At 47.5% G+C, this 27,623-nt stretch overlaps 1 protein-coding gene across 3 annotated transcripts in view; it reads left to right on the forward strand.

The window, feature by feature from the left end:
- The window catches only part of SPRYD3 (SPRY domain containing 3), a 135,421-nt gene that overhangs the window by 83,880 nt on the left and 23,918 nt on the right, over positions 1-27,623 (forward strand). For all 3 annotated transcript variants that reach the window (XM_061557657.1, XM_061557655.1, XM_061557656.1), the window contains one exon: positions 20,785-20,842. In XM_061557657.1, the coding sequence (XP_061413641.1) occupies positions 20,785-20,842 (58 nt within the window). The remainder of the gene's footprint in view (positions 1-20,784; positions 20,843-27,623) is intronic.

A 27,623-nucleotide genomic window follows, 5' to 3' on the forward strand; every position in this document is an offset into this window, starting at 1 on the left:
GCATAGTTTGGGCTGTGCCCTGCACTGTTTAGCCACATTTTGACTTGCTAACCTGAAAATTCCCCCAAGAGCAATACTGTTGCCCAGGTTAGCTGTACTGTGCCCAGTTTGTCTGTGCTCAGCCCAATTTAGCTGTACTTTTCCAGTTTTATCGGTGCCGCGTCCAAGGGTGCTAAAGGTAATATTACACTTGAAGCTTCCCACCCCTGCCTTCCACAACCATGCAGGCACTGTTTGCTATCAAATAACCATCACCCTCGATATAACCCTGTTCCCCAGAACCCTGTCATGCCACCGCTGTGTTGGCATAACTGCGGCTGCTTTAATTGCAGCGTGTGCTGGCCGGCCCGGAGCACTGTTACACAGGCGGCGGCCTTTACCACTCCTCCATTCAGTGGCACGCAAGGACAGGGCACCTGTGAGTGCAGCCATGTTAGCTCCCCAGGCCTTTTCAGAGTCCGAACTAAAACAGTTGCCTCCCGGCGCGCAATTCGCACGCGGATTTAATAAAGGCGTGGCCATGTAAAACTGATTGGTAAGCAAATGTGCAAATGCAAACAGTTATTTCCCGGCGGTAAGTATATGTGTAAATATATATTAAGGGCGAATAATGTGAGTTGTGGACAGCTTGATTTTTTTTGGGTCTTTTTTCCCCCCACCGCTCCATCAATAGGCTACCACGACCGCTGACCGAGAGCTCATCTGTTCAATCGATGGGGGGTCACCGCCACCAGCGGTGGTCAGACAAGCCACGGAGCGGTCCTTGGCCTTCGTGTCCGTGGCGGCACACGCCTTGGCCACGGCAGTCGCTGCTGGGTGTTTCTTACCAGCCCTGCAGAGGTCTCTTTTATTTACGGAGGAGGCCAGTGACCTTTTAACCCCACCTCTGTCGCCGAATTGGTGAGTCCCCTCTCGGCTGATTGCTGCCACATGAACTGTAAGGAGGCAGTTAAAATGTGTTTAAAGTTTCATCGCTGTCCTCGCTGAATGGGCTGTGGCTAAGGAGGTCACTGATGAACTCGTCCAGAGGCTCACCTTGCCAATAATTAGCGTACAGTTCTTCACCACTGAAAACACACTGTACCTCTGCTAAACAGCTGCCCTTTGGGAATGCTGATCACAACCCAGATGAAAGCTCTGCTTGCAGTGCCACTTGACACTGCAATTCAGGACCATTTAGAGGCGTCGCAGTGCAGCAGTGTAGAGATCATGTGGTGTAGCACTGTAGATGTGGCACTCTGGATATGGTTTGCATTGATGTATAAGTACGGCGCTGTCCATATATCACGCTGCAGAGATAGAGGGCTGTCTTATAAAGCTGTCATGATATAGACATGTCAGACTTAAGAGACGCACGGCTGCATATATGCCAGCTTTTAGAGATAACGAGCCTGTATGTTACTGTACGTAGGGGAGCTGTAGACACGGGGAGATGTGGCGCTGGGCGGGTGGGCGAATGGGGGGGGGGGGACGCGAAACTGCGGTGCCGTGGGAGCAGCGGCGGCTGCGTTAAAGGCGTCTCTTGTTGGTGCCACCCCGTGCCGCGTGGCCGGGGCCCTGTGAGGCAGCCTTTGTGCGGGCGCGCACGCGGTCGCATGCCTCCGCCGCCGACAAACTCGCCCTGTGTCTCGAGCTCTCGGCGCGCGCTCGGTGCCACGCCTCGCCCGCGACGGCCGACACAACGCAGGCAGCGCGCACTACGCTAATGGGACCTGACGTTCCCTTCGAGTGCGTGCGGGCGGGCTGGCGGGCGGGCGAGGGTGAACCGAACGAGCGTGTGCGCACACGGTGGCCATAATTACCGCGTTCAGCCGGCCGGCCGTGTATTTTAGCAGGCACCGCTCACTCCCTTGCTTGCCCGACGCTCATTCTTTCACACACGCTCGTGCCTTCTTGTCTCCGTATCTTTGTGCGTCTGTAGTTGCGTGCGTGTGTTTGCAGAGCATTTCTATGAGGTCTTGGGGGGAGGGGAATTTCTTCAGCCCAGATAACATAATTGGGCAAGGTGGGGACGTCCCTGCTGGGGCTGCGGTGCCTCAAATATTGTCAGAAGTTGCCACCCGTTGTGGGTTGCTGGCTGAGGAACCATCTGTGGAGGAAGTACGAGGGGTGATTCGGAATCTTGAAACAAGGAAAAGTGCCGGGCAGAGATGATCTCCCAAGCGAACTGTTGAGGGAGGGTGGTGTCTGTGTGCAGACTGCCATACATGACATCATCACAACTGTCTGGGCCACAGGACGGGTTCTGCAGGATTGGAAGGATGCCCTGGTGGTCCCCCTCTTAAAGAAGGGTGGCCGCACAGATTGTCACAACTACAGGGGTAATCCATCTCGATCCTCAATGTGCCGGGAAATGTGCTGAGAAGGATTATTCAATATCGCCTTGCCAGGAACGCAGAGGAGAAGCTTGCTGAGCCCCATTGTGGTTTCAGGGCAGGGCAGTTCTGCACAGATGCTATATTCTCAGCCTGCTACAGTAGAGCTGTAGTGAATTCCAACAGGACCTAAATCGCTGCTTTATTGACTTGGTCAAGGCCTATTATACTATCAATAGGGCAGGGTTCTGGGTTGATGTTCGTACTTTTGGAGTCCCTGTATGGAAGCTACCTGGTCTGTCACTCCACACGAAGCTTCGGGTCTTCTCGGCCACAGTCATGCCCTCTCTTCTATGTGCTTGTGAAACATGGACCCCTTTAATAGAACATCTGCACCAGTTAGAAACATTCAGGCTGGCCTGTCTATGATCAATTCTGGGTTTAACCAGGCTGTATTGTGTGAGCAGCTCACAGATCCTTGAGAGATCTGGACACATTCCCATCCATGAACTCCTCCGGCGGACAAGGCTATGGTAGTTCATTTAGCAGCTTCTGTTTGGTTGGATAGAGGGTGCTAAGCGGGCGTGGAAAGGGCTGGAGAAGAGATGGACGAATACGGTGCAGGAGGATGTGGATCTGAGTGGAAATGCCAAAGACTAGTACCAGCGGTGTCAAGATCGCCCTCTATGGAGGAGGCTCGTGCAGGATGCTACTGGTCAGTTGGAGGCAGTCGCCTTCCAGCAACAACGGAGGACAGAGGAGCGATGCTCACAACAACAAACAAAGTGCCAGGCCGATAAAATGCAGCAAGTTGTCACAGTAGGGGGCACAGGTGGTGCATCTTCCCGTCATCTCAGTCAGTCAACCCACAGCACCTGGGTCTGTCCCATGACCTGTCAGCGAGCTTTCGACACTTCACGTGGCTTCGGGAGTGCACCTGGCTTGGCACAAGCGCCGTGGTGACGTCACTGTCACTTAGTGGCGAATGGCGGCCGTTGTTGTGCGCCGCTGGCTTGCGCTGGTGTGACCCCTTCTAGGGGCATTCCGGGATAATGCCCCCTCCGCTACTGCCACGCACCACAGCAGCAACAGTCACAGTGGGAGCAGTGGCTGCAGCAATAGCGGCAGCAGCAGCAGCAGCAGAGCAAATTGCCTCTAAAAATAATGTTGGATAAATAAACCGAGCATTTCTGGTGCTGTTTATCGAGCTCACAGCCACAGGGTGGAAATCGCCCGCTAGCGTGGCCACTTATGCCAATTGGGCGAAACACATAATGGCAGCATTCACAAAAATAGCCTGTTGACAATTAAAACAAAAGCAACACTCTTATGGCCTGAATTTCTGTAGTTTAACATTCTGCTCTTGAAGAGCATCTGGCACGTAGCCATGGTTCTGCATTGCGGCTTAGCATGGCGCTTCTCTCTATCAGTTCGACATTGAATACATGTTTATGAAATAGATAAATTAAATACACAAATTAACGAAACTTCATATTCGATGCGCAAAGCTACTTTTCAAAGAATAATCAATATGCTTTTCAGGTGGAAGTGCTGGTATAGTGTCAGGAGTGCTGGCTTCATGGAGGGGTTGAGGTGTCGTGTTCTGTTGGGGGAGGTGCGTGGGGAGTGGTGATACTAACCACATGATATGCGGCTATATTTGCATTATCTGGACCACACGTATAAATACGCACCCTCTTGAATGTCTGCAGACTAATGCACACTGTCTAATTCATATACACCCACAGTGTAGATGTTCTGCATGCCTAGAAAAAATAGATATTGTGCCTCACTGGGCTATCGGTCGGATGGGTCACCCGTTCGCTATCCAGCTTGATGTTCACCCATACAGGCTTCTATACGCAGATGAGTTACCCCATGGCTATATCAACACACTCTCACCTGCTTATGCATGTAGGAAATTGATGCACACAAAAACAGACGCTCCACTTCAGCTGTGAATGGAGCTCGCATTTCTACGGCCACAACTTTTGACCAGTTAAACTCGAGGGAAGCTGAATAGCGGTAAAAAAAAATTATTTGGCTCGGCTTCCCTTCAGAAAAACCTGTCTCTGCAGAATGTGTTATTTTTTTTCATCAGACGCTTTGTGGTTTGCAATATGAAGCCTCGCCGATGGCTGCCCACCGAATTGAAAAGTCTCGAGAGGCTGAGAAGACCCTCCGTCCTTGCCTTGTAGTCGTGTAAGAGTGGACGAGAGACGCCTTTCCTTTCTCCCTGCCCCCACTGTGAGCACCCTCGCGGTGGCCTGCCCTTGCTTTGGGTGCCATAAACCTCATTTCCACGTGCCTGCCTTTGGCTGGATTTTGTGCCGGTTGTTATAACTTGGACTAAGCATGCTAGTGCCAGGCCCACAACATGGAATATCCATTGCTGTTTCAGGACCTATCGTGGTAGAAACGCATCGCCCAACACTCATTTTCATTTTGATAACTATTTACCATTAACCAGCATTGCTTTTCTTTGGAAAATCATATCTAAGCAACTTTGAAATTACCTTACAGATATTTCCAAAAAATATAACCTTTGGCTGGGTGCAGTTGGCAGAGGTTGACATGTTGGTTAACCTTGAACACAGCAAACAATAAATGGGAATTTTATACCATAAGTAGTAGGGATGAAGGAGGTGGTATCGGGAGGCCCTCTGAAAACGTTTAATCCCAGATGTCTGGTGGTTGGATTACAATTGCAGTGATTTCTAATTCTTGTCAGCCCAGGTCATGTCATCAGAAATCAAAATGTCCTGGCCCCACATTAATTATAACAGGTTGTGAGATACAAGTAAAACGGAACTGAAGATACATATTATAAAAGAAAAGTAATGCAATACAAGTTCGCTGAACAAATTTAAATTATTGTTTGAAAGACAGAACTGAAAACATAACAAGAGTATATATATCCAGGGCAATGAAGGTGGACCAGAATTAAAATGATGATATAAACATATGAGCAAGAATAGAATAAAGTGCTTTTGTAAAATTAACCTGAATGAAAAGTGACAACTCGACAAGATACTTAAAAAATAACATTCAGGTTTGGAAGCATGGACTCTGAGAATGTGCATGAAACAAAAAGATTCACACGAAGAGTTGCGTGCTGCGAATTACACTTGTAAAAAGAGGAGCATGGAACAAACGCGGATAAGATACATCGCCCTTGACCTTTGAATAAAGTGAGCATGCTTTGACTGGATATACATCGCCAGAGGGGGACGATGGCTGATAGATGAGACTGGTGACATAATGGCATGCCTAAGAGGGCGACCGCCAGTGGAGGTTGAGCGATGGAATCGGCTCAATGGCAGGGTGCGTGATAGCTTGTGGCATTGCAGTTTTTTTGCATGTTTAAAACTGTCCTTGATAATGGTATGGAATACCTATTTTACGTTGTCATTTTTAATCCTGTGCGCTGCAGGAGGTTCACTTCATAGTCTGACCCTGTGCGGTGCTGATTTGACCTTGCAGAACATGCACTGCTTTTGTGACTCGGGCCTTACCTTGAAAACGCGACTTTTGCTCTCAGTGAGCTCTTACCTGACTTCAAGGCAAGAAAATTCCTTGATGGATTTTATTGTATTCCTGTCATAAATGAGTTGATAATTTTGGGAAATTATGGACAATCACATCGGGCCCCAACTTGCTGAAACAGCCCCTTGTAGGCCCTTTAATCTACCCAGTGGAGGGTGCCCAGTGCTTGCGTGAGCCTCTGGCTATGTGCGCGTGAGTGTATACATCCGAGTGCGCGCGAGTGTGCTACAGATGAAGCCATTTCCGCTCACATCTGCCCCTTAGCCCATCTCCCTTCAGTGAGTGCTGCTGTGTTGAGGTCATCGCCCTTTGGTAGCTGAGTTGCTTGCTGGCAAGCTATACATCCATCACTCGCCTTAAGTGCCCGGACGTATGTGCACGCGCGTCCATCTCACCCTTACGGACGTGGGTACATGCGTCGGATCGCTCGCACAGTGAGTAGGTAGGTGTGTGTGCGCGCATATATCTGGTTTTACTTACGTGAATGTGTGTACGTGCATGCGTGTGCGACGGTGTCTCATGGGTGTGTGTGTGTGTGTGCGTGCGTTCGTGTGTCCTGTCTGGCTCGGATGTGCGCAGCTGTCCTGAGGGCAGGCATGAAAGTTGAGGTGGGGGAGAGGGGGTTGGGGGAAAAACTACAACTGTTGGGGGCTCAGACAGAGAAAAAAAAACCAAGTCACAGACTCTCTTACACCCTCCCTCTATCCCACCATCTTCCTTTCCTCCCACCACAGCCTGCAACAGTATATGTCACTATCGAGAAAGTATGTTATATTACCACTCAGTCAAACACGCAGGAATCTGAAAATGACGCAAAGGAATGAGCATCGCGCGCGCATGAGTCAACGTTTCGGCCTATAGGCTTTCATTGGGAAGTGGAAACGGGGACTATTTTTAGTCTTCTTTATTACCGGATCAGTCCCACTCCGTATTCATTGAACCCTACCACTTATTTCAAAAACATTCCTTAAAAAAAAATCCCCTTTCTTGTCGATGTGAGCACCTCTCGTTTTAGGTTGTTCCGTCACAAATGGCAAACATTTGATTGATGATCGAGGCCACCGGAGCCACATGTTTGGCGTTAGAGTTCTTGCTGTCATTTTGAGTTTATTTATGAAATTATTTGATGGTTGGGTTACGCGAGCCAGGCACAGGCGCAGGGCATCACGTTACGGCCAAAATAGCACGTGAGAGGGTACAATATGGGCAGCAGTGGCTGCCCCTCTGCAAAGAACACTCCTCCTCACCAGGAAGCATCTATAGATAGAGTATATATTGTTGGTTGCTTAGAGCCTGGCATAGCGTTCCATGTGTAAGTGTGCCAGCCCTTGCCACCTTTTGCCCGTGGTGCTACCTTTTTCGTGAACCTTGACTCATCCGTGACCTCACCTGGCATCTCCTGTCTCCCAGCTGACTTTCTCGTGTCGGGGATGATATATTGTTGTGTACCTCGACGAAGTCACATGCCTTGAGGAAACCCACATGAAATTCACAGCTTGGGCCATGGATTGCGCTTCTGAGATTAATGGTTTGAGTATCCAAAGCATGCAGCCGTTACTGGTGTTCTGGCACATGCCTGTAATTCAGTACCTGGGGTTGGTTGACCACATCGACATGATGTGCTTGAGACACCAAACCTTCTGTGCTGTGTGATGGTCCGTTGTATGGAGTGTAGCAAAGTAGGCTGTTAATATGTTTACACATTATTAATCACAACATCGTCGTACGGGAACATGTTTTTCTTTTCCAGGTTACTTGTGTTTCCTCCCATACTTAAGAGAAATGTTCATAAAAACAAGGGGTATGAAGCTATAGTTATGCCAATACTCATATATGGCTGATTGCTAGGTCATGAGAAATCTGTTAAACAAAAATGCCAACTGCGGGAATGAGATCGCTCAGAAAAATACTGAGCGTGTCTAGCCTACAGAATATAAGAAATGAAGCTAAAAAATAATGACTGGCGCAACGTCATGGTTTGGACATGAGTTTAGAATTTTAGAATGGATCCGGAAAGAATACAACACATTGTGTTACGTACAAAGGTACACGGAACAAAAAATAGAGGATGACCAAATGTGTGCTGGACTGACGCGATGAAACATTACCTCGAACCAAAAAGGGACGACAAGTGAAGGATGCCGTGAAGCTGGTGCAAGTCAGGAACAGGTAACAGCACCTCACATGTCCCCATTGTCTAAAATGAGACAGAATGGGACTCAAGAAGAAGAAGGAATCGTTTTTAGAGCCACTTGAGACTTTTCCTTGGTGAATAATAAATGTTGTTACAAAAGTGGTGACAACCAATTCACAAAACCCTTGACCGAACTGTTGATTTGTTCACGCTGTGCCCGACGAGACAGCGGGGAGATGGTGGCATGACGTTGTGGGATATACAGCAATAAATTGGAATGTAGCTGGTTGGAGCCAGACATGACGGTATGCATCATCACAATGAGGCCCTCAACCAGCAGTGCGCTGAACACGGCCAACATTGGCGATCGCTGATGATGGCAACGAGAATCTGCTGAGTGAAGTGCACAAGCGTGCAGGCTCCACAGGAAACAGTCTGAGCAAACGCACTCGAGATCTGAAGCTACGCTTGGTCCACTCGGAGGCCTGTCTTGCATCTATCGTCTTGGGTCTTGTTCAATGGAGAGGGCGGCGGGTGTGGAATAGAGCTGGGGAAGCGGGGGCGTCGTGAATTGAGGGCACGGGTTTACAAAGGAAATGGCTCATCTCAGTCCCAGCTGTGTTTACTGGGCGTTTACATGGGTTGTATGGGAATTATTTTTTATTTGCGGGAAGAAAAAAATGTGCCTTTTCAAAAGGGCTTTGGGGTTTTTTTGTTATGTCAGACTTAAAGTTTGCGTTTTTTATTCTTTGTCCAACAATGCCATGTCTTGCCAGGAAACTGACTGTGCCTTGTTATTGCCACCCGGGGCCAGAGGGACCAGGATGCACTGTGGGGTGACGTGAACTGTGCCTTTGTGCCGGACAGACGCCGTGGCTATTGTGTGCCCATTTCTCCCAGGTCACAGCACCCAACTGAGAGTTAAAAAAAAAATTGGAAGCAACCGGACATACACTGTCGAGGTGGATAAGGTCACCTCCTGCGTTAGAGTTTCTGTGCATGCTTGCCGCATGCACGCACCAGTGCTGGCCGGGTATGCGTGCGTGCGCTCCGCACAGTGTTTTGGAAACCCGGAGTGGCGCCAAGTCTTTAAATGGTGCTTACCATCTGGGCCAGAACAGAATCAAATTATTTCATTGCAGGACACCGCTCTGCATAATGCATAGGTGTACGCACGTACAATATTTTTCCGCTTCCAATCCAGATGGCGTGCAGCCTCCGCTGTCTCTTGTGAAGGTGAAGTTAGGAATAAGGTCTGCGTATCCCTTACCTGATTTCCCAAGAGCTGTAAAATTGTCATGAATGTTACGTGTTTAGAAATACCCAAAACTACCTTGTCTTCTCGTGTTTAAAATCGTGTTCTTTGGTGAAATAATATTGTATATTTGTTTTCTTTGTTGGTGTTGGTGTCCACATCAGCCCACATTTGTTGCTCTTATTATTTATTCCCCCGTAGCACCAGCTGCTTTGGGGGAATATGTTGCCTACTCCCGTGCTTACTCAGAAGCTTTACTTCTCTGCACCAGCCACACAGCCGCAGAAGGGCATTGTCCTTGCAGCTATAAATAATTTCTTCGTAATCTTTTCATATTTTCCTTCGCGTTTATCTCAATCAGATTTTTTTTTACGTGTGGTTTCGTAGAGCCTTGCTGGCTCACGCAAAGGCGCAGTGCTTGAAAGTAAAGGAACGCACTTTTTACAAGTTAACACACATGTAGCTTGTTTTTTTTATACATATATAAAAACCACATACCAGTTTTTATAACTGCGATATTTCTACCAATTATCTGTCCCCCTAGGTATTTTCCATCACTCAATCCAAAGGATAAATGATTGCTTTTTATCAGGCAGTGGTCTCCCTTTCAGTGGCTCAAAGCAGACTGGCTTGTCAGGCTTGCCAACACTCAGCAAGTTTTGCCCACTGGCCCAAGCAGTTACCGACAAAACAAAATCTAAACAAAGCAAACTTTTAATAGAGCCGAAAAGATGACGGGATGTTTGGTTATGGATTGAGCGAAGGCCACACACGTGGGTTCCGATCTGTTGGTTTCCAGGCCCGTGAGTGCCCGACCCACTGCTGTGAGTGTGCTTCTACGTCGTCAGTAGAGATGGAGATTGTTAAGAGTGGTTGGCTTGCATCTTGTTGTTGTAGTGGTTTGTGCTGTCCTGAGTATAGGCTATCTAAAATGTGTTTATTTTATTATTACGGAAGGCCTTGCTGAATCTCAATATTCTCTTTCAGGAGGGTCCTGCTTGGAATGTTTAACCAATACCTTTCGAGTATTTCTTATAAGGTTGAAGTGGCTGGAAATTGCATTAGTTCAGAGCAGTGTGAGGTGTGGCGAGGGTCATCCATTGGGCTTGGAGATATAATACATGCAACACATATAGTTGTGTGGTGGACATGTCATTGCAATACTGATATGATATCTGTGATGGGTAGCATTGGTAAGTTAGAGCATAGTATCTGCTGCATTTTAGTTCTCCGTGTGTTTGTGATTGTCCACGATTTTCTTCCATTAACGTTCAGTACCCATGCATCCATAATGAGCATATTCTCCCTGGCACTGCAGATAACCCAACATCTTTTCAGGCACTCCCTTGAAGTCGCCGGGCAGCTATCCAAACGGGAGTGTGTGCAGGACCCCGCGGAAAGGCTTCACTCATTTCTTGCACCGAGTCGCATGCAGGCGATCAGAAGTGCTGTTCCGGAGACACATCTTTTTTCTGGTGTGACGTTTATTCTTTGTTCGGCAGGCATCCAGCAGGGGGGACAATGTTAAATCGCAAGCCACACTGAACCCCACAGGCAGGGCTATCGCGGAAGAGTCCAAATGAAGTTTCACGAAGCCGCAGTCGCGATGAAAATCACCGCCTGCAGTGTCTGCGTGGCTCAAGAGACTTGACAGCTTCGGCTGGGGTTGACGGCTTGCACGCGCTGTCAGTAACTCGTGCCCACTGGCCAAGCTTTCACTCGACACGAGCCTAGGGCACCCTCTCTCGTTTTTGGCCATCGCACGGCGCCTGCGGTTGTCAGCCGGACAATTGTATGGCAGTTCTCGTCCAGCTCTTGTCCTTTCTCCGCATCTCCGATTAGCACGGTTGGCTACGCACGGTGCGAAAGAAGTTCAGCGTACATACAAAAGGTCACCACCCGTCAAGGGTTTCCTCAGAGGTATCTTCTTTTCGACAAGGACCTTCCCTGAGAGACTGAAGAATGTGGAGGAATGCCCTAAATGAGGGGAATAATTTTTTGTCGCCCGTTTTGCTCCGAATGTTGGGGTGGCCGCCATCAGCGCCACTCGCAGCAGTCAGGATCTTTCACAGATCTCCCCGACGAGAGGTTGCTCACGTGATGATAGGAGATGGCCGTCAATATCAACAATGCACGGTGCCAACCTCCCAGGACAAGCAATCACGATGAGGTTTCGGGTAGCAGTACCAACCACATATCTCTCAGTAATAGCTCTGGGGGTCCGTATATAAGACATTTTTCAGATGTCAGGCGTGCGACAACCATAGAGATGCCTGGGTTTTTTTCAGTGCAGGCGACAGGATACAGGCTCCACTTCCAACACCTCGCCGCAATAGTGGTCACAGGCTGCAATAGTGGTCACGCGCCTACATTCCGACCTGTCGCGGAGAGTGGTGCAACTGTGCAGCGCCCAGGGCAGTGGCCTGCTGTGTTGTATTGTCGAGAAGAAGCTATGAGGTCTCATTCCACTTGCGTGTTTATATCGCTACACGTCAAGCAAAGGGGGTGGAAGATACGTTATTAAAAAAGTGGCTCGCCAACGCGTGGGTCCCACACGCGACGGTTCGGATTGTTGTCTAGGAACCTCGGCGGAGTGCCTGGGAGACTTTGGATTCTCTGCAGTGTGGCAGCAAATGCCATGGAGATATGGGCCTACATATGTACCCGCATGGGTGACCACATTAATTCGGAAGCGCATCTATTAGGTGAATGAAAATCTTCCTTTCGTGCACGTGAGTGCTCACGAGTATCGTTTTTAGACCGGCTGCCCCCATCCGGCCTCTGGGCCACCCCCTCCAGTAAACACAGCCCTAATAATAGCCTCCCCTTAACTAGCCTGCGAACATGGGGGTGCTAGTGTGTGTGTGTGCTGTGGCATGCGAGTCAGCCATGGTGTCGCGGTTACCGTGCCACGCTACGAACCCAGCGAGCCGAGTTCAATTCCCGCTCTCGGCCAACACCAGTGACAATTATTTGAACTGGTTCTGGACGTCCCCTAGATTCACTCAACCTCCGGTTATTTGAGTACCTGTACGTTGTGTAAACATCGCGACTAGGGAGACAAAGGCGGTAAGGAATGGTGCTGGCCACCCACCCCCTTGTACGCCATGCCGGCCTTCTTAGGTGTTCGCAAACAGCACTTGGCCCAACAGTCTGTTAAGGCTACACGGGAGTTCTTTGTCTTTCCTGCGGCCTGTGCTTACAAGCTTTCTTGCATGCATGCTGCAACATGTGTGCACATGTAACCTGCATGCATTTGTGCAAATGCATTTTAACGCGTGTACTTGTGTATCTGCTCGTTTCTGCTGTATGAATGTGGGACATGTACGTTTTGTGTATGTGCACACATCGGCTGGTACATGCTTTTGCGCATGTGCGTTGGTCTTGAAGTGTAGATGTGTGTGCACAGGCATGTCCACTTTTACTGTGAGAGGGAACGGGGGGGGGGGGGGGGTGATAGGAGTTTATTTTGATATTCCCTGTTTATCAGTTGCACTTCTTGATAAGCCGAGCCAAAGGCACTCAAGAAAATTGGAATTGGTCTCATTGATAAACACATCACGTGCACATTTTCTCTTGCTGCCACAAACCAGTCTAACATGCTCACACTAATGCATACATAATGCACGCACACATACAACAACATGCATCCTCCTCTAGCTGTACACATTTTTTTAGGGCATGTGCTGTTTGTGAGCACCTATGAGAAGCTGGCATGGCGCACGTGGGTAATGTAGCCGGCATGACACCCGGCCACATTTGTCTCGCTAATACTGATGCTTACACATTGCATACGTTACTCGATTAAGGCTCAATCAAAATAGAGGATGCCTAGAAACAACCAGATGTTTGGTTGTGGCTCGAAATCGACCCCTTGACTGCTGGAATTTGTAGCGCATGGTGCCAACCACTGTGCCACACGCTAACACTCTCACACACACCGAAGGCTGGGGCAGTGTGCATCCCTCCTCCCACCCCCTTTGCTCCCATCTCTGTATCCACTGCTGGAAGAAAAAAATTAACTCGGCAGCCCAACCACGCTGTGAGAACGTCTCCCGTGTACGTGACCAGGAGCGAGTGCCATCTCTGGAAGCAATGGGATGGATCCCAGCATTTCCCAGAGGCTTTGTCTGGTGTTGTACAAACATTTACTGAAGCTGACAGATGTATTAAATACGGCAACTTGTGAATAATTTAATCTGTTTATGTGAATGAATATGGGCACGTATTGTACATTTCATACATGCTTATGCTTGCGGAAATAGAAAGTATGTGTTTGACTTTGCATCTAAGCTGAGAGGCCATTGCAATGCTCATCTCTTGTTATAGAGACCTGGTAGAGAAATCAAAGGAATCGAGGCACAACAGTACAAGGATTAAAAATGAAAGGCCCACAACAAAATCTGTAAAAAAAATATGTAAGTATTCAGGTACTAAAATACAAACATTGTAGGGGAAATATTACAAAAAACGTACAAATTATGCATATGTGCATGTGCGTCCAAATGAGCGGGCGAGTGGGTGGGAAAGCGGGTGGGTGAGCAGGCGGGTCAGCGAGTGGGATATCGGGTGGGAAAGCGGGTGGGCGAGGGGGTGGGCGAGCGGGCGCACGCAAACGCACGCCGTTGCGCATCTGCTCACAAAGTGTGCTCAGGAGCTGCCTGTCACCACAAATGACCTGCGCCAAGCATGGGGTCTCGGCGCGAGCACGCACGTGTGTCTCCGGGCTCCGCAGCTTCCTGTGCAGCACGCCCTGGCTGCGAGACATTTTAGAGACGAGCGTAGAGTGGGAATAACACTGAAAATATTTAATTAACCGCAGACCTTGCAGATAAAACACACGGACAGCGCGGGGGCTCGGGGAGAGCAGCGGGCTGCAGGTGGTCAGCCCCTCCGTCCGCCAAGCCCAGCGAGATTTTAAGAGATCGTGTTCCGACTTGGTTTGCTCAGCTGGGCCTGCCGACTGTCACGTGGAATTGATATATGTTCGCGTCAATTAGAGCATCATATGTTTCATTTATATAAAAGCTGTGCATTGCATATGTAGATGCTATTACATATACATAATGGGACCTCCTTTGCCGGTACCAAAATATGAGAATAGGTTTTTCCACTTTTATCTGGCAACAAAACAGCTGTGTTAAGTTGTTAAAATATCAAACTGAAACCTTTTACAAGGAATCATGTCAACATTAACCACAATACTTGTGGTCAAAATGCAAAAAAAAACACACCCTGATAATATATGCATTGTCTTTGAAACTGATTGGTCCACACCAGAGACAGCTTTCTTTCGAGCCTAGTCTCAAACGGTGTTCGATCAGAGACGAGACTCAAAAGAAAGCTGTCTCTGGTGTGGACCAATCAGTTTCAAAGACAATGCAACTGCAGCAGCAGCAGCAGAAACAGCAGCAGCAGCAACTGCAGCAGCAGCAGTAACTGCAGCTCCCTTTGATGCTGTTAATCCTGCATAATGCACATGCATATGCAGTACTAATCACATTCCTGCATTTCCCATAAATATGCTAAATTCCTTTTGATATGCAAATTCCTTTGTCAATGCGCCCAGCTTATATATATGCTCCAAGCTCGTGTGCTGTTTCATTCAGACTCTGTCGCCTCGACGGACCTGGTTTTCACCTGAGGACGGCTGCTTGCGTTGTGGCCGAAACGTCGTGAGAATTGTTTTATTATGTTTTATTTTTATTATTTTATTACTTCCCTTCTACGTGACTTTACCGAAAGAACCAAGAAGATGAATCCCTGCAGTCACGAAAGCTTTAAATCGAAATTTAAAATTGGGTGCATGTTTTAGCCGTGATGAAGATGACGCAAACGGGTTTCATTATTAAACCCATGGTCATGTCGTGGAAAAGCTCACCGCCATCATTGTCATCACTTTGGTATTAACAAAAAAAACGTCGCCACTGTATTCATGACTGTGGATTTCACACACAGTGCTGGGGAACAGGTTGACTAATGCATACAGACGGATAACATATCATTTTAAATACAAATGAAATTGCTACCCTAAAGCAAAAATGTACTTACGCGTGGCCCTTTATATGCTGCGTATAATTCGCCACACAATGGGCCCACAATTTAAAACAAATGTTCGGTTTATCCCATTTTTTCTTCTCGAATATGCTATCTCTCGAATGACAATCTGGTTTTGTCTCTGAGTGTACCACCGCTAACAAGCTCAGTAACTCCCTGCCATCAGTCTTTGCTGTGCGCAGGAATCTATTTCCACAGCACTCACTAGTGCCGTGGCATCTCTCAAACAGGCAAGCACTGCAGAACGACCACCATCAAAATCTCGACAATATTCAAGAAATACTTCCCCCATAACATCCGTACAGAAAAAAACACCATCACAGCCATGCGCAGCAGTCCGATGTGCTCTCCATGCGTTTCACGGAAACATAAATACGTCCAGTAAATGTTCAAATTTCATAGCTTCAGAAGCTATGAGATATAAAAATGAAATGAGAACATTGCTATTACTTTTTTTGTACGTTTTATATTTTACAAAGATCATTGCTTTTTCGGGGAATGTTCCATCTTGGAAAAATGTGTGGTTTACGAGGTTTTTTTACAGTAAAGTAGTAATCTTTTCCCGATCTTTTATTTATTTTGAAAATGATTTGTGTTTAACTTGTCCGCTGCATGTTGAAGTTATTTTTTATGGATATACATCCCCTGCAGCGGAAGAGTTTTCTTTTCTGTAATTGGTCTTTTATAGCAATATTTGTACAAGTATTTGAACGTTTTTCAGTCCATTCAATTGATACACAATGGACTATTATTTAAAATTTCATTACACAAAGCTCAACATTGAATTATTCATATGGTGGCCACGCTCCGGCTGAAATACAAATGTGTGGAGCGTGCCGGTGACCACCTTATGAAAAGTACTATAAATAAGAATGGGTTTTACCCTGCATGGCAATAAAACAGGTGTGTTAAGATGTCCAAACAGCAAATAGAAACCTTTTGCAAGAAATCAAGTACCGCATTAAACACACGTACTTGTGGTGAACATGCAAACAAACATGCTCTGATAATAAAATATGGCATTGTCTTTAAAACTGATTGGCTTACATCAGAGACAGCCTTCTTTATGGCCTTGTCTCACCAGTGTCAGACCAGAGAATGCCGAAAGGTGAGACAATGCCCGTATCAGACCATGTATAGCTGAGTGAGCAGCCATATCTATTATGTGTTTGAACAGCTAAAGCTCCTGTTTATTGTCAGAAATGGGCAAAATCTATTCTTATTTTTCATACTTTGATACTGGCAAAAAGAGTTCCCATGATAAGTACTAAAATCAATCTTGATTCGAGCTTTCGTGACTGCAGGAATTCATACTCTTTATTTCTTTCGGTAAAGTCACGTAGGTAGAAAAAATACAGAAATAACTAAGAGTACTAAAATCTAGTTTTGCTGTACTATGCTTTGTTTTTCAGCATAAACGGACAAATTCTGGAATTAAAACTATTGATACTTTGGAAGCTGACTCACTGGGGAATGCATTGACATTCTCTGACTGCCTTTCATTTGATGGGGATTGATCTTTTGAGAATGACCGTGATGCTGTGATTGTATGTGAACGGATTTACACATTTTCAGAAAAATGCAACGTGGCGGTACATGGAAGTTTGTGGTATAAGCTGGCCAGAAGTATAGAAATAAATATAGTATCGTGGATATTAGCGAGTTGCTATGACAACATCCTGTAGGCTAAATTCAAATTATAAATTAGAATTTCCCCACAATAGTTAATTTAAGAGGCTCCTACAAACCTTAAAAAACCTGTTCTCGCTTTTAATAGGGCACTGAATCAGCGACATTCTATTTTGTCTGGTTTGAAAGCCTGTAAAGCCTTGGGCTAAATTCTACTTTTGCATCAAATGGAAAAACCCACAGCTCATTACTTACTTACAGATATCTGAAAATGCTCATGAAAAAAATGGAATCTTGAGCTGCGGAGAGAAAAACCTCTGATCTGTTAATGCTGTGTGACCGACTTGCACTGGCAGGAGCCCGTGGTTTAATGAGAAGGTGGAGGGGACCGGAGGGCAGATTTATGTTCAGCGTGCAGCGTAATGAAGGCGCCATGTGTGTGCTGAGTGTGTGTGTGTGGGGTTTGTGTGTGTGTGTGGGGGGTTCGCGTGTGTGCTGAGTATAGGGTTTGTGTGCATGCTAGGGTTGTGTGTGAGTGCGTGCGTGAGATATTGCAGTCATGTCGACACAGCAGCAGCCAAGCAATAAAGCATGCCCGTTAGCGTGTGCGCATGGCCGGCGTTGGAATAATTCACTTTTACCACAGTATTTACATTACCATCTTAAATAATAAAGCCACGGCCGCAGCCAACACAGGAGCTCGCTGAACGAGGAGCTTTTGGTGAGGCAGCACGTGGCGGTCCCATCAATACGCGCAAAAGCAGCGGCAGGGCGTGGGCCAGCAGGTTGTGTTCAGGATGTTCTCTTCAGAACCTTGATGAATTTTCCATGCAGACTTCAGCTTCTGTTCAAGTTATTTAATTCCCCTTCTTTCACTCTGCCTTGCGTGCTCCCTCGCCATTTCTGACTTTTTCCTCTTTCCACCCTTCCCCTCTGTAAATCTTTGCATTACCCCCCTCCATCTCCCTACTCTTCCTTGTCCTGGTTTCTGTCTCCCTTGAGCTCATTTCCGTAATCTTCTTTTTTGGACAGGAAACCTTTAGATTTGTTTCAAGAGATCCCTGGTTGAAATTTATGACTAATTCATTTTGAAACCTCCGTGTAACGGGAGGAAACTAGATGCCCTGAAAACCCACGCTTTCAGGGAAGAACACTCAAACTCTCGACAGAATAGATCCGCTCTGCACTTGCTGTAATGTTTCCTGCAGTCGCTTGCTGTCCTACAGCTGGGTGTTCCTCGCACGTGATTATCCACCGACTACCATCTTCACAGCGGTGCATTGCAGGCCAGAATTGCCACCATACCCTTCGCACGTCCATCTACTGCTCATCTTCCTGTAAAGACAAGCGAATGAAATGGGCACAAATGTAGAAAGTGAGGAGGTGCCAGTGAGAGTGAGGAAGTATGAATGAGGAGTTAGCAAAGCTGCAAAGAGATGGAACAGTCAGGCTATTGGCCTTGATTTGGGGCTTGTCTTGTACTTTTAGTCATCGTGGCAACAGGGCCTCTGGCCTGGCCCAGACTTGCACTCCAACCGTGGCCACTGCTTCTCACTGGAGCTGTGTTCCACTACTGGGGGGGGGGGGGGGGGCGATGGAGAGGTTCTGCATTCTGCCGCCAAGGCAGCGTGTGTTTAATTAGCCGGGTTGAGGTGAAGAGCGCTTGCATTTTGAGGCGGTAGCCTGCACAGGGCCTATTTATTTAGTTGAGTTGAAAAGCTCTTGTGCCATCCGGATTTGCCCACAGATTTTAATTAAAGCTGCCTTTCCGGGGCCCGTCTGCCTGCCGCTATGGTAACCGCTGGGTTGTGGGCCGCGCCGTGCTGGAGCCTGTGGTAAATCTTAGTGTGGAGCCCACGGTAAATATGTCTTGAACTAATAGTAAATTTCTATCTAAAGCTCGTTGTAAATCTGTAACGAGCTAATTGTAAATTAGAGTGTGGAGCCCATAGTGTTTCTATTTCTGGCGTTTGTGGTAAATCTGGATCCAATTTCGTATTTATTTCCCTGAGGGGCAACATGCCAGGAATGCTTTGCCTCAAGAACCTGCCACATGAGCAGCTAATGCTCCAGGTCTGTTGCCCGGCTGTGGCGAATGCGCCATTCTCACTGCTCGTGCAGTCGGACGGAATGACAGGCAGGAGTGACGCAGTGGCTCTCTCTCTCGCCTTCTCAACAACCCCCATGCCTGGAAGAATGTTAATTTTTTAACTCAGACAGTGGAATTCATTATTCAGGGTTGTTGGGATTGGCGTGGGAAAAATGTATATTTGTGCGTTGTTTTTCTTTTGCCGTTTATCGCAACTTGCTCGTGTTAAAGAGAGTGTTTCATTTGATCTTGAGAAATCAATCGAAGGCACTGTCAAGACCGATAAGGCAAGGAGGAGGTGATGATGGTGTCTGAGCGCGATAGTCATGCTCACGAGTTGGAGGCTTGGTGTTGGGAGTGAGGAAGAAAGTGAGTGGATGGTGATTAGCTTGAGGGTGTGTAACCGATTGCACCGAGAGGGGGAGGGGAAAGTCAGCAATCCGTACATTTGCTCATAAACTTTCGAGATAAAAATGGCCACACATTTCGGTTTATCACCTCTGTTGCAAATTATGCTTCTCACGGGCAGATGCCTGCAGTCCGTGAGCGTGCGCATTGCTGCTTTAGCTTCACTCTTTAACCCTGCCGCTTTTACACGCTGCACAATTGTTTCTCCCCTCTTGCCCCAGCTCCTTTTTTAAGGGAGTCATTAGGCTGCTTATTTCTATGCCTGGGAAGTATTATGTCCCCATGTCCATCCAAGCACAGTTCATTTGTTTTCACGAAAACTACAAAAGCCTCTTAACCCCCGAACTAATTTGCAAAACCTCTAAGTAAAATAACTGCGAAAATTACCATTTTATCTTGTGCGATTCTCTGTGTAGTTGAAATGCTTTTGTGTGCATTAAAAACTTTTTAAATGCATTATTGCAAAATGTTTCATGTTTGGCTGTTTATCAGTGCACTCGGCATGTTATAATTGTGTGTGCATGCCTAACAAAGCCATTCAACAATAAAGACACCCTTCCGTGAGTGACTGGCATACTTAATTCTACGATTTACCCTCAGTTACCTCCTTCCCTTCCTACCCCCTGACTCTCATGTCAATGCTGCTGAACCAGGCTACCCCTTGTAAGATGTACGACTTTTTTCTCAATCCACTGCTGGAAGAGTGGCTCACCCACACCACGTGGGCCACGTGGCTTTTTTGACTGTACTGTACCATGATGGTCAGTGTGGGTTGGTTGTAAGCAGGGGGTATAGACGTGGGAGCATAGGAGAAGTACAGCGCAACAAAGGATTTCACAGCATTGCCCTTCGTTGCCCACCACAAAGCTCCCTGAAGCCTGTTGTGCATGGTGGTCACCCATTCAAGCACCATCCAAGCTCAAGCCTGCTGAGCTTATTACATCTGACAAGATTGGGCACTTGTCCGGCTGATTTCTTCTGAGGTATACCCCATGGCCTGGCCCAGGGGTTGGCAACCAAAATAACAAGAAGAGCCATTTTTTTGCGAATTCTGTAAATAACTCAATATTTTAAGAGCCGCAATGCGATGTGAATAATGTCAAGAAGCAGTCCTTAAAGAGCCGCATGCGACTTCGGAGCCGCAGGTTTGTGACCCCTGGCCTAGCCCTAAATAGGCTCTGCTGCATCCTGCTGTGGCCCCGCAGCTCACGAGATGCCTTTGTCCGTGGAAGGTGCGCACCACTGCGGCGTTGGGGGGGGGGATGGTGCGGAGCCATGGTGGTACTGAGTGGGATCGCACATAAGAGGCTGACCACTCTGCCCTTTGTTGTTGTTATTGTTGCTGTTGCAGGATTACCCCAAGCATCGGCACCCAGGCTGGAACCGGGGCTCCATAGCTTACCACGCAGGTACGCAGACACACACACACGGCGTGACACACGCTCCCGGCGCAATCGACTCGCAGCACGCTGTGCTCACAATTGCAAATGCACCGTTGCCGAGCATGGTGGCGGTTACACACCTGCAGTCGTGAAGTGTGTACAACATTCACGAATCGCGGTGGCGAATTGTTTCTAGATGTAGTATGGTGAGTCGGTTTCTGACCTGTTTATACAAAAGATTTGAGTGTTTTTGCCTCTCAGTTGAATGGGGGGATTGGTATCTCCACATATTCATTTTCATATCCACAAGCAAATTTGTTCTTTGAAGCAATTACCCAAACACCTTAAGCAGGATTCTTGTGAACATTTATTGACACTGCGTGAGGCTTACCTGCGTGAACAAAAATGAGCCTGACATTGTAAATAGGCATTGTGTTCCAGTGTTATACAGTACACTCACTGAATCTCTTTGATGTTGGACACAGCATGCAGTTGTTGAAGCATGTAGCGCTTTGTATATGCGCAAGCTACGGAGACACGTACACTGGAATTGCACAATTTACTCCATCTATCTTTAAGTTGACATTTTGGAGAAGAACACATGATCACAGATGCTTGAAAGTTATAACGTAAAAATGTGCCATGGAAATTACGAGTCGTAAGTGGGTACATAACGAAAAATCTAGGAAGTTGGCTTGAAGGGCCATTTCACTTTCCCTAAGATGTTTGTTTCCACATCACAGTATAATATTACTTACGTTTCTTTTCTGCACTGACATAAATAATATTGAGAGTCCGATTAGCCAAACATCATTGACGCCGTCACTTTATAGCTAACAATATTAACATCGAACATTACTATTTATGATTCTCCAGCAAATGCAATCCTTGCGACTAATGAAGTTCTACCATCGGAAAAAAAAACCAGACGTGTACACTCATCTTCCTTACCTCAGTTACTGTCCTTAACAACCAATTGTTGAGACCCCTAACCATCTGCGCTCTTTAAATGTGCCCTTTAAAAGCCGCCTTCGCGCACATACGGCCCCAGTGGGCTGTCCCTCCACATAGTCCCCAGTGATAAGGCAGGAGACGACGGGATGGCAGACGACGGTGCAGCCAGGGGAACTGACAAGGAGGTGGCTGCACGTGTCTGAGTTGCCCGGACCGCTGCATTCCCTTCTCGAAAGTGGCCAACGAGGCAGACGGAGTTTATTAATGGGCCGCTCGGCCTAATGTGGAAAAGTTAACGAGGTGGTCTGTGGCCCTCTTCCCAGCCGTGGCTGTTTGTTTGTGAATGGCTGCTGTTTATGGAAATGTGGAAAGCGAGTGGTTTTTGTTGCGGAGAAAGAGAGGAGGGAGGTGGTCGGCACAATCCACTGGGAACTGGTCTGCGGAGAGAGGCTGTCGTATCTGTGCTCCTTGTTAAATCCTAATGCTGTTTAGAAAAATGTCTCCAGTTCTCGGTTTTTTTTGTTGTTTACAAAATGCTTGGCGGCCATGTAGAAACGTGGCTATTTCAGGCTGCTGTTATGGTTAATGAGCACTGGTCAAGGTTAGTTAGACTTTGTTTGAAGTTTTGTCGCAGCGTAATTTATTCTCGTTTTGGCTATGTAAATGTTAAGTTTGTATAGTTGCTCAGTAATTACATTGAGTGTAATTAATTTGTGTCGGGATGACAGCGTGCCTTCGCAAACAAACGTACCAGAATATATATCTCCCCCCCCCCCCCCAACAGAGATAGCTGAATTGTACGCTGCCTGCTTGATTCGTACAGAAAGTTTAGTAGTGCGTGCATCAGTCAGAAGGGAACTCTTTTATGTCCATAAGAAGACGGGAAGATAGAGACCACATTCTGTCTTTTTCACAAGATTATTTCATATTCTTTACTGAAAGAACCAAAGAATATGAATTCCTGCAGTCACGAAAGTTTAAAGTCAAAAATTTAAGATTATTTCAGCGGAAATGTTCAGTTTTGCCTCTTCATTTTGGACAAAATGTGTTTGTATGTATGTTGAACTTTTTTCGCACCGTACTTAGCCAACCGTGCTAATCGGAGGTGCAGTGAAATACTTTTCAACTTGATTTTAATCCAAAAAGCAACGCTTTAAAATCTACAAATATACGCAGTGTACATTTTACGCATCCTGTCTCTTTCGCAATGTATTCATCCCACTCGGCGGCACCATAAGCATCAGCCAGCAGCACATTATTCACTCCGACTCGTTGCTGGCGATTGAGATTCCTCTGTGAAGGTCGCCACATCCTCGTTTGTCTCAGCTCCACTGCACCCAAGCAAGCCATGTTTCAGCTCAACCTGAGTCCAATCCCCTGCTCAGCCGACCAAGGCACCCTTTGTGGGGAGGGTACCGTCTCTGCTGATAACAGGGTCTATTGTTCATGTCATAGTCTCGCCTTTAAAAAGAATAATCCCGAAAGGACAAGGCCGCTTAGTAATGTCCTTCGTTTTTTGCACGACTCTCTGCCACGTTCCAGCCACTGGCATAGCGAGTCATCGAAATGGCCTTGCCTATTGCCCCACTGACTCTGCGCACTGGGTGGGCCCTTTGGCCTTCACGAGCCCTTGTCCTTTCGTAAAATACACTTCGTTTTATAGATTTGTTTTCGTATATTTACAACAACAAAAATCGGTTTAGTTTATTTTCAATTACCTTGACTCTGGGAGAAACACCTTAATGTTTTATCTTGCCCGTAATTTAGTTTCTCTTCCACCCCCCCCCCCCCCCCCCGCTGTAATTTGTTGCGTCAACATTGGTGTTTCAGTGCTCGTAGTTCACAGGCTCCCCTCGCGGGTGTCCCTCTCGAACCTTCTACCCGACGTGCACGAGCGAGTGAGGAGGCCGTTTGAGTCTTGACGGGCAGACACTTGCCTGCGTTTACCACACGCACAAACCTCGCAATCGAGCAGAGATGCCTTCTAGCCTTTGTGGGTTCAACTGCAGCTTGGCAATAGTTGAGAATGATTATGATATCACGGTGTTCCCACTACACGTGTAAGTAGCAAAATGGTGCAATCCATCACATTAGGAACCATTAGGGCACCACCGTTAAAATAATGTATGCAGTCTCCTCTTCCATTAAAGTTTTCATGAAAGCACCTTTTTTACTCCAAAGAAAGGCCATTGCCTGAAACACGAGCTAATGATACATATATATGTTTCAGTTTGTTAATGAGGGTAGTTAAGTTTTATTTTTGTTTCTTAAATGTATACAGCTTATCGAATGTGGCATTACATCATTTATGCAGTGTATATATACATATTGTATTTCCTTGAAATGCAATGTAAATCGTTTGCAATAAATCCCATTTGAGTTTGTTATTAAGCAGTATAAACATTGCATTTGTCAGGGCTTAATTTCTGGGAAACTATGTTCCGGTGTATGAAGCTGGTGTGGGGAGGAGGGGGGAGGTGGGAAGTGGGCCTTGAGCCCTGGGGGCTGGGAGAGGTGTGGGAGGAGATGGGCTCAGCCGAGAATGGGGCTAAGATGCTCTGAGCCTCATCTGTGGGAAAATATTGGTCGTTTATGTGTTTACCTTATTGACATAAACACGCAACAACGAAAAAGTCCCTCCCGCCCCCCTATAGCCTTAACAGACTGTTGGGGAAAGTGCTGTTATCGAGCACCCATTAAGGCCGACATGGAAACACAAGGGGGTGGGTGACCAGCACCACGCCCGGCCACCTTTGTCTCCGTAAGTGGCGATGTTTACACACCGCGCCAGGTACTCATTTGAGGCTGAGTCGACCTCGGGGGAGGCCGAGGACCGGTTCAGATAATCGTCACTTGGTGTTGGCCGTGAGCGGGAACAAAACTCGGGTCGCTGGGTTCATAGCGCAGAGCGCTAACCACTAGACCACCACTCCCCACTAAACACACAACAAAGACAACACCACACACGCACAGTGGGTTTATAAGGGTGTGGTGGGGCATGCCTCTAATCCAGCAACTTGGAGGGCAGGTTTGGTGGAGTGGGCTACGGTAAGCCTGAGACTCTGGGCAGCAGTGAAGTGATAACTGTAGATGCAGTACAGAAAGTAGATTTCAGACTCGTCTTTACCTAATTTGAGTGTTCCATGTAGGATTTTGTTTTCTCTAGGTGCTCTTGTTTCCGCTTACTCATAAAAACATCTATATTTTAGTTGTATTTTTTAATATCTCTAGCAGGACTCGTTACGATTGTCTTCATACTCGGGCATTTCTATGTAAATAATTCAGTTTATAAGCGTTAATGTACCCTGCATGCTGTCCTTATATTACTTCAAGGCCCCCATCTGTCAATATGCATGTCGGCTAATCTTCTTCGCGAGCCAGATGTGTTGAAAGAGCAGTTCCCCCATCCAAGCAAAATGTGATAAGGTGGGGAGTTGAAGGTGGCTAGGCGTGGCATTAGCCCTCCCAGCTCATAATAGGCGCTCATTCACGGCACTTATCCCAATGCTCTAACCCAACGAACAAAAGGATCTTTGTGTTCACGCATGTGGGTGGGTGTGTTGTGGGTGTGTTTTGAATTGTGTTTTGCATGATATGGTGGCTTGGTACCACTGCATTACATTATCAACTACGTATGCTCCATTCCTTGCTTCGAACATCATCGCCAAATGCTGTGTTTACTTTGTGCGGTCATCTCCTATACGGATCACTTACCTGGTGCGGTGTACGGCTTACCTGCGGTGGGAACGCTGACCTGCCACCCACCAATGCGCTGACCTGGCCATAACATTTGCTTAAATAAACCACGTGGGTATGTAAGCTCAGTGTCACCTGAAAGCCAGGCCAACGAGGTGGGACCTCTAAGTGACTCTTAAAACCTGGTGTAGATTGAACGTTGCTGCTGCTGCGAATGTGCAACAGTGCGACGACGATGATGACGATGGGTTCCAGATGACGGGGTCTGCCACGAAGAAACAACGCCCGACAGTGACGGCAGTCTTGGTCCTTGGTGTAGAGAGAGGAGGTTGTGAGTGCCAATGATTGCCGAGAGTTCTGCCGTGGGCTGCATGAGTGCAGGCTGACGGGAGCGGAGAAACATACGTTGGACGACCAAAAGTACAGGCGCGGTGGCACAGGCAGGAGATCTTCTGACTGACCCTGCTGACGATGGTGGGAAGCCAGTAGAGGGAGTGGAGGCATGAGATCTTGGAGCTGACCCTACTTGCGATGGTGGAAAGCCTGGAGAGGGAGCGGCAGGAGGCGAGGGAATCTAGCCGGGATGACAGGCGTCGTGAAGGCAACCATTGATTGAATGTAATCCTCACGCTTCTGACAACTTCTTCAAATTGGGTGTGTGTGAACCGTTGAGTTTCGACTCGCACGCTATTCCTCATTTAATTCACATGCCCTTGCAGCTACCGAAAAAGATTAGTTAATTAAATCACCGGCCCAGATTGTGACATTGCATCGAACCGCAAAGGGGCCGAAACAATACACACGTGCATTTCGCGCACACTTGACCCATCGACGTGCGTAGCGCTGCATTATTTAGGCGTGCAGCAGCAGTGGTGGTAACGATAACCCGCGCGGGTAACACGAACCCGCGCGCCCGCATGTCCCAGCCTCGTGCCCCGGCCTGGTGGCATCTCGACAGTTTTACTGAAAACAAAGGCGGTCGCGAGACTGTGCTCGGGCCACAATGCATCTCACCCCCACTCCCCTGTCCGCTCCATCACCTCATCCCCCCTGTAACCCCACCTTCCACCACCACCCTTACAATCAAGCGCACCGCCCAGCCCCCGCCCACGTACCTGGTGCGAGGAGCTACAGCTGCATAAACCACTAAACTGCAGTCCTTTGAAACGTCATCCGTGTGCTCAGCGCTGCGAACGGAGGCGCTGTCTCTTCCCACTAAAACAATATTGGTGTAAAGGTGCCGGGGACGTGGGCCCGGCGCCTGCACCGCGCTCGAGGAGACGACGACCTCGTGCTTGCTTGCTCTCCCGTGACAAAATGATATTAGCATGGCGCCACATCGGGCTGAGCTGCGTTATTGTGAAATGTTAAAACGACGATTCCCCCGCCCCGCCCCGCCCCCTTCCCTCACCTCCGATTAGCACGGTTGGCAACGTATGGTGCGAAAGAAGTTCACACGGACGTACATCTCCCCCCCCCCCCCCCCCCCCCCCATAAAAAATACGGCGTTTCCGAACGTTGCCCTGACGTGAATAGGGCGGTGAGCCTAACCAGCTTCCCTCTGCATTGCACCGCGGGCACCTGGCCTCGGGCTTGCCGTCCGCGGAACAACTGCACCCAACTCTCCCCGGTCGCTCACACTCTTTACCAGGCTCTTGTTTAATAAATAAATAAAGCCGGACCAAAACAATCTTAATTCTTCCCCTACCTCTGAATGGAAGGAGAAGAATGCAATTGCTACTGCGGGGAAATTTGAAATATTTAAAAGTCAAATCCACAGAGACCACTCGCAATCCTGCGCAGCATAAAAAGCACCACTGACATTCCTGGTCTTAAATTTCGACTTAAAGAGTGAATTCCTGGTCTTAAATCTCAACTTAAAGAGTGAATTCCTGGTCTTAAATCTCGACTTGAAGAGTGAATTCCTGGTATTAAATCTCGACTTGAAGAGTGAATTCCTGGTCTTAAATCTCGACTTAAAGAGTGAATTCCTGGCCTTAAATCTCGACTTAAAGAGTGAATTCCTGGTCTTAAATCTCGACTTGAAGAGTGAATTCCTGGTCTTAAATCTCGACTTGAAGAGTGAATTCCTGGTCTTAAATCTCGACTTGAAGAGTGAATTCCTGGTCTTAAATCTCGACTTGAAGAGTGAATTCCT

Source organism: Lethenteron reissneri, chromosome 23, assembly GCF_015708825.2.
Source record: "Lethenteron reissneri isolate LAM-NWPU_2019-01 chromosome 23, ASM1570882v1, whole genome shotgun sequence".
Taxonomy (NCBI): domain Eukaryota; kingdom Metazoa; phylum Chordata; class Hyperoartia; order Petromyzontiformes; family Petromyzontidae; genus Lethenteron; species Lethenteron reissneri.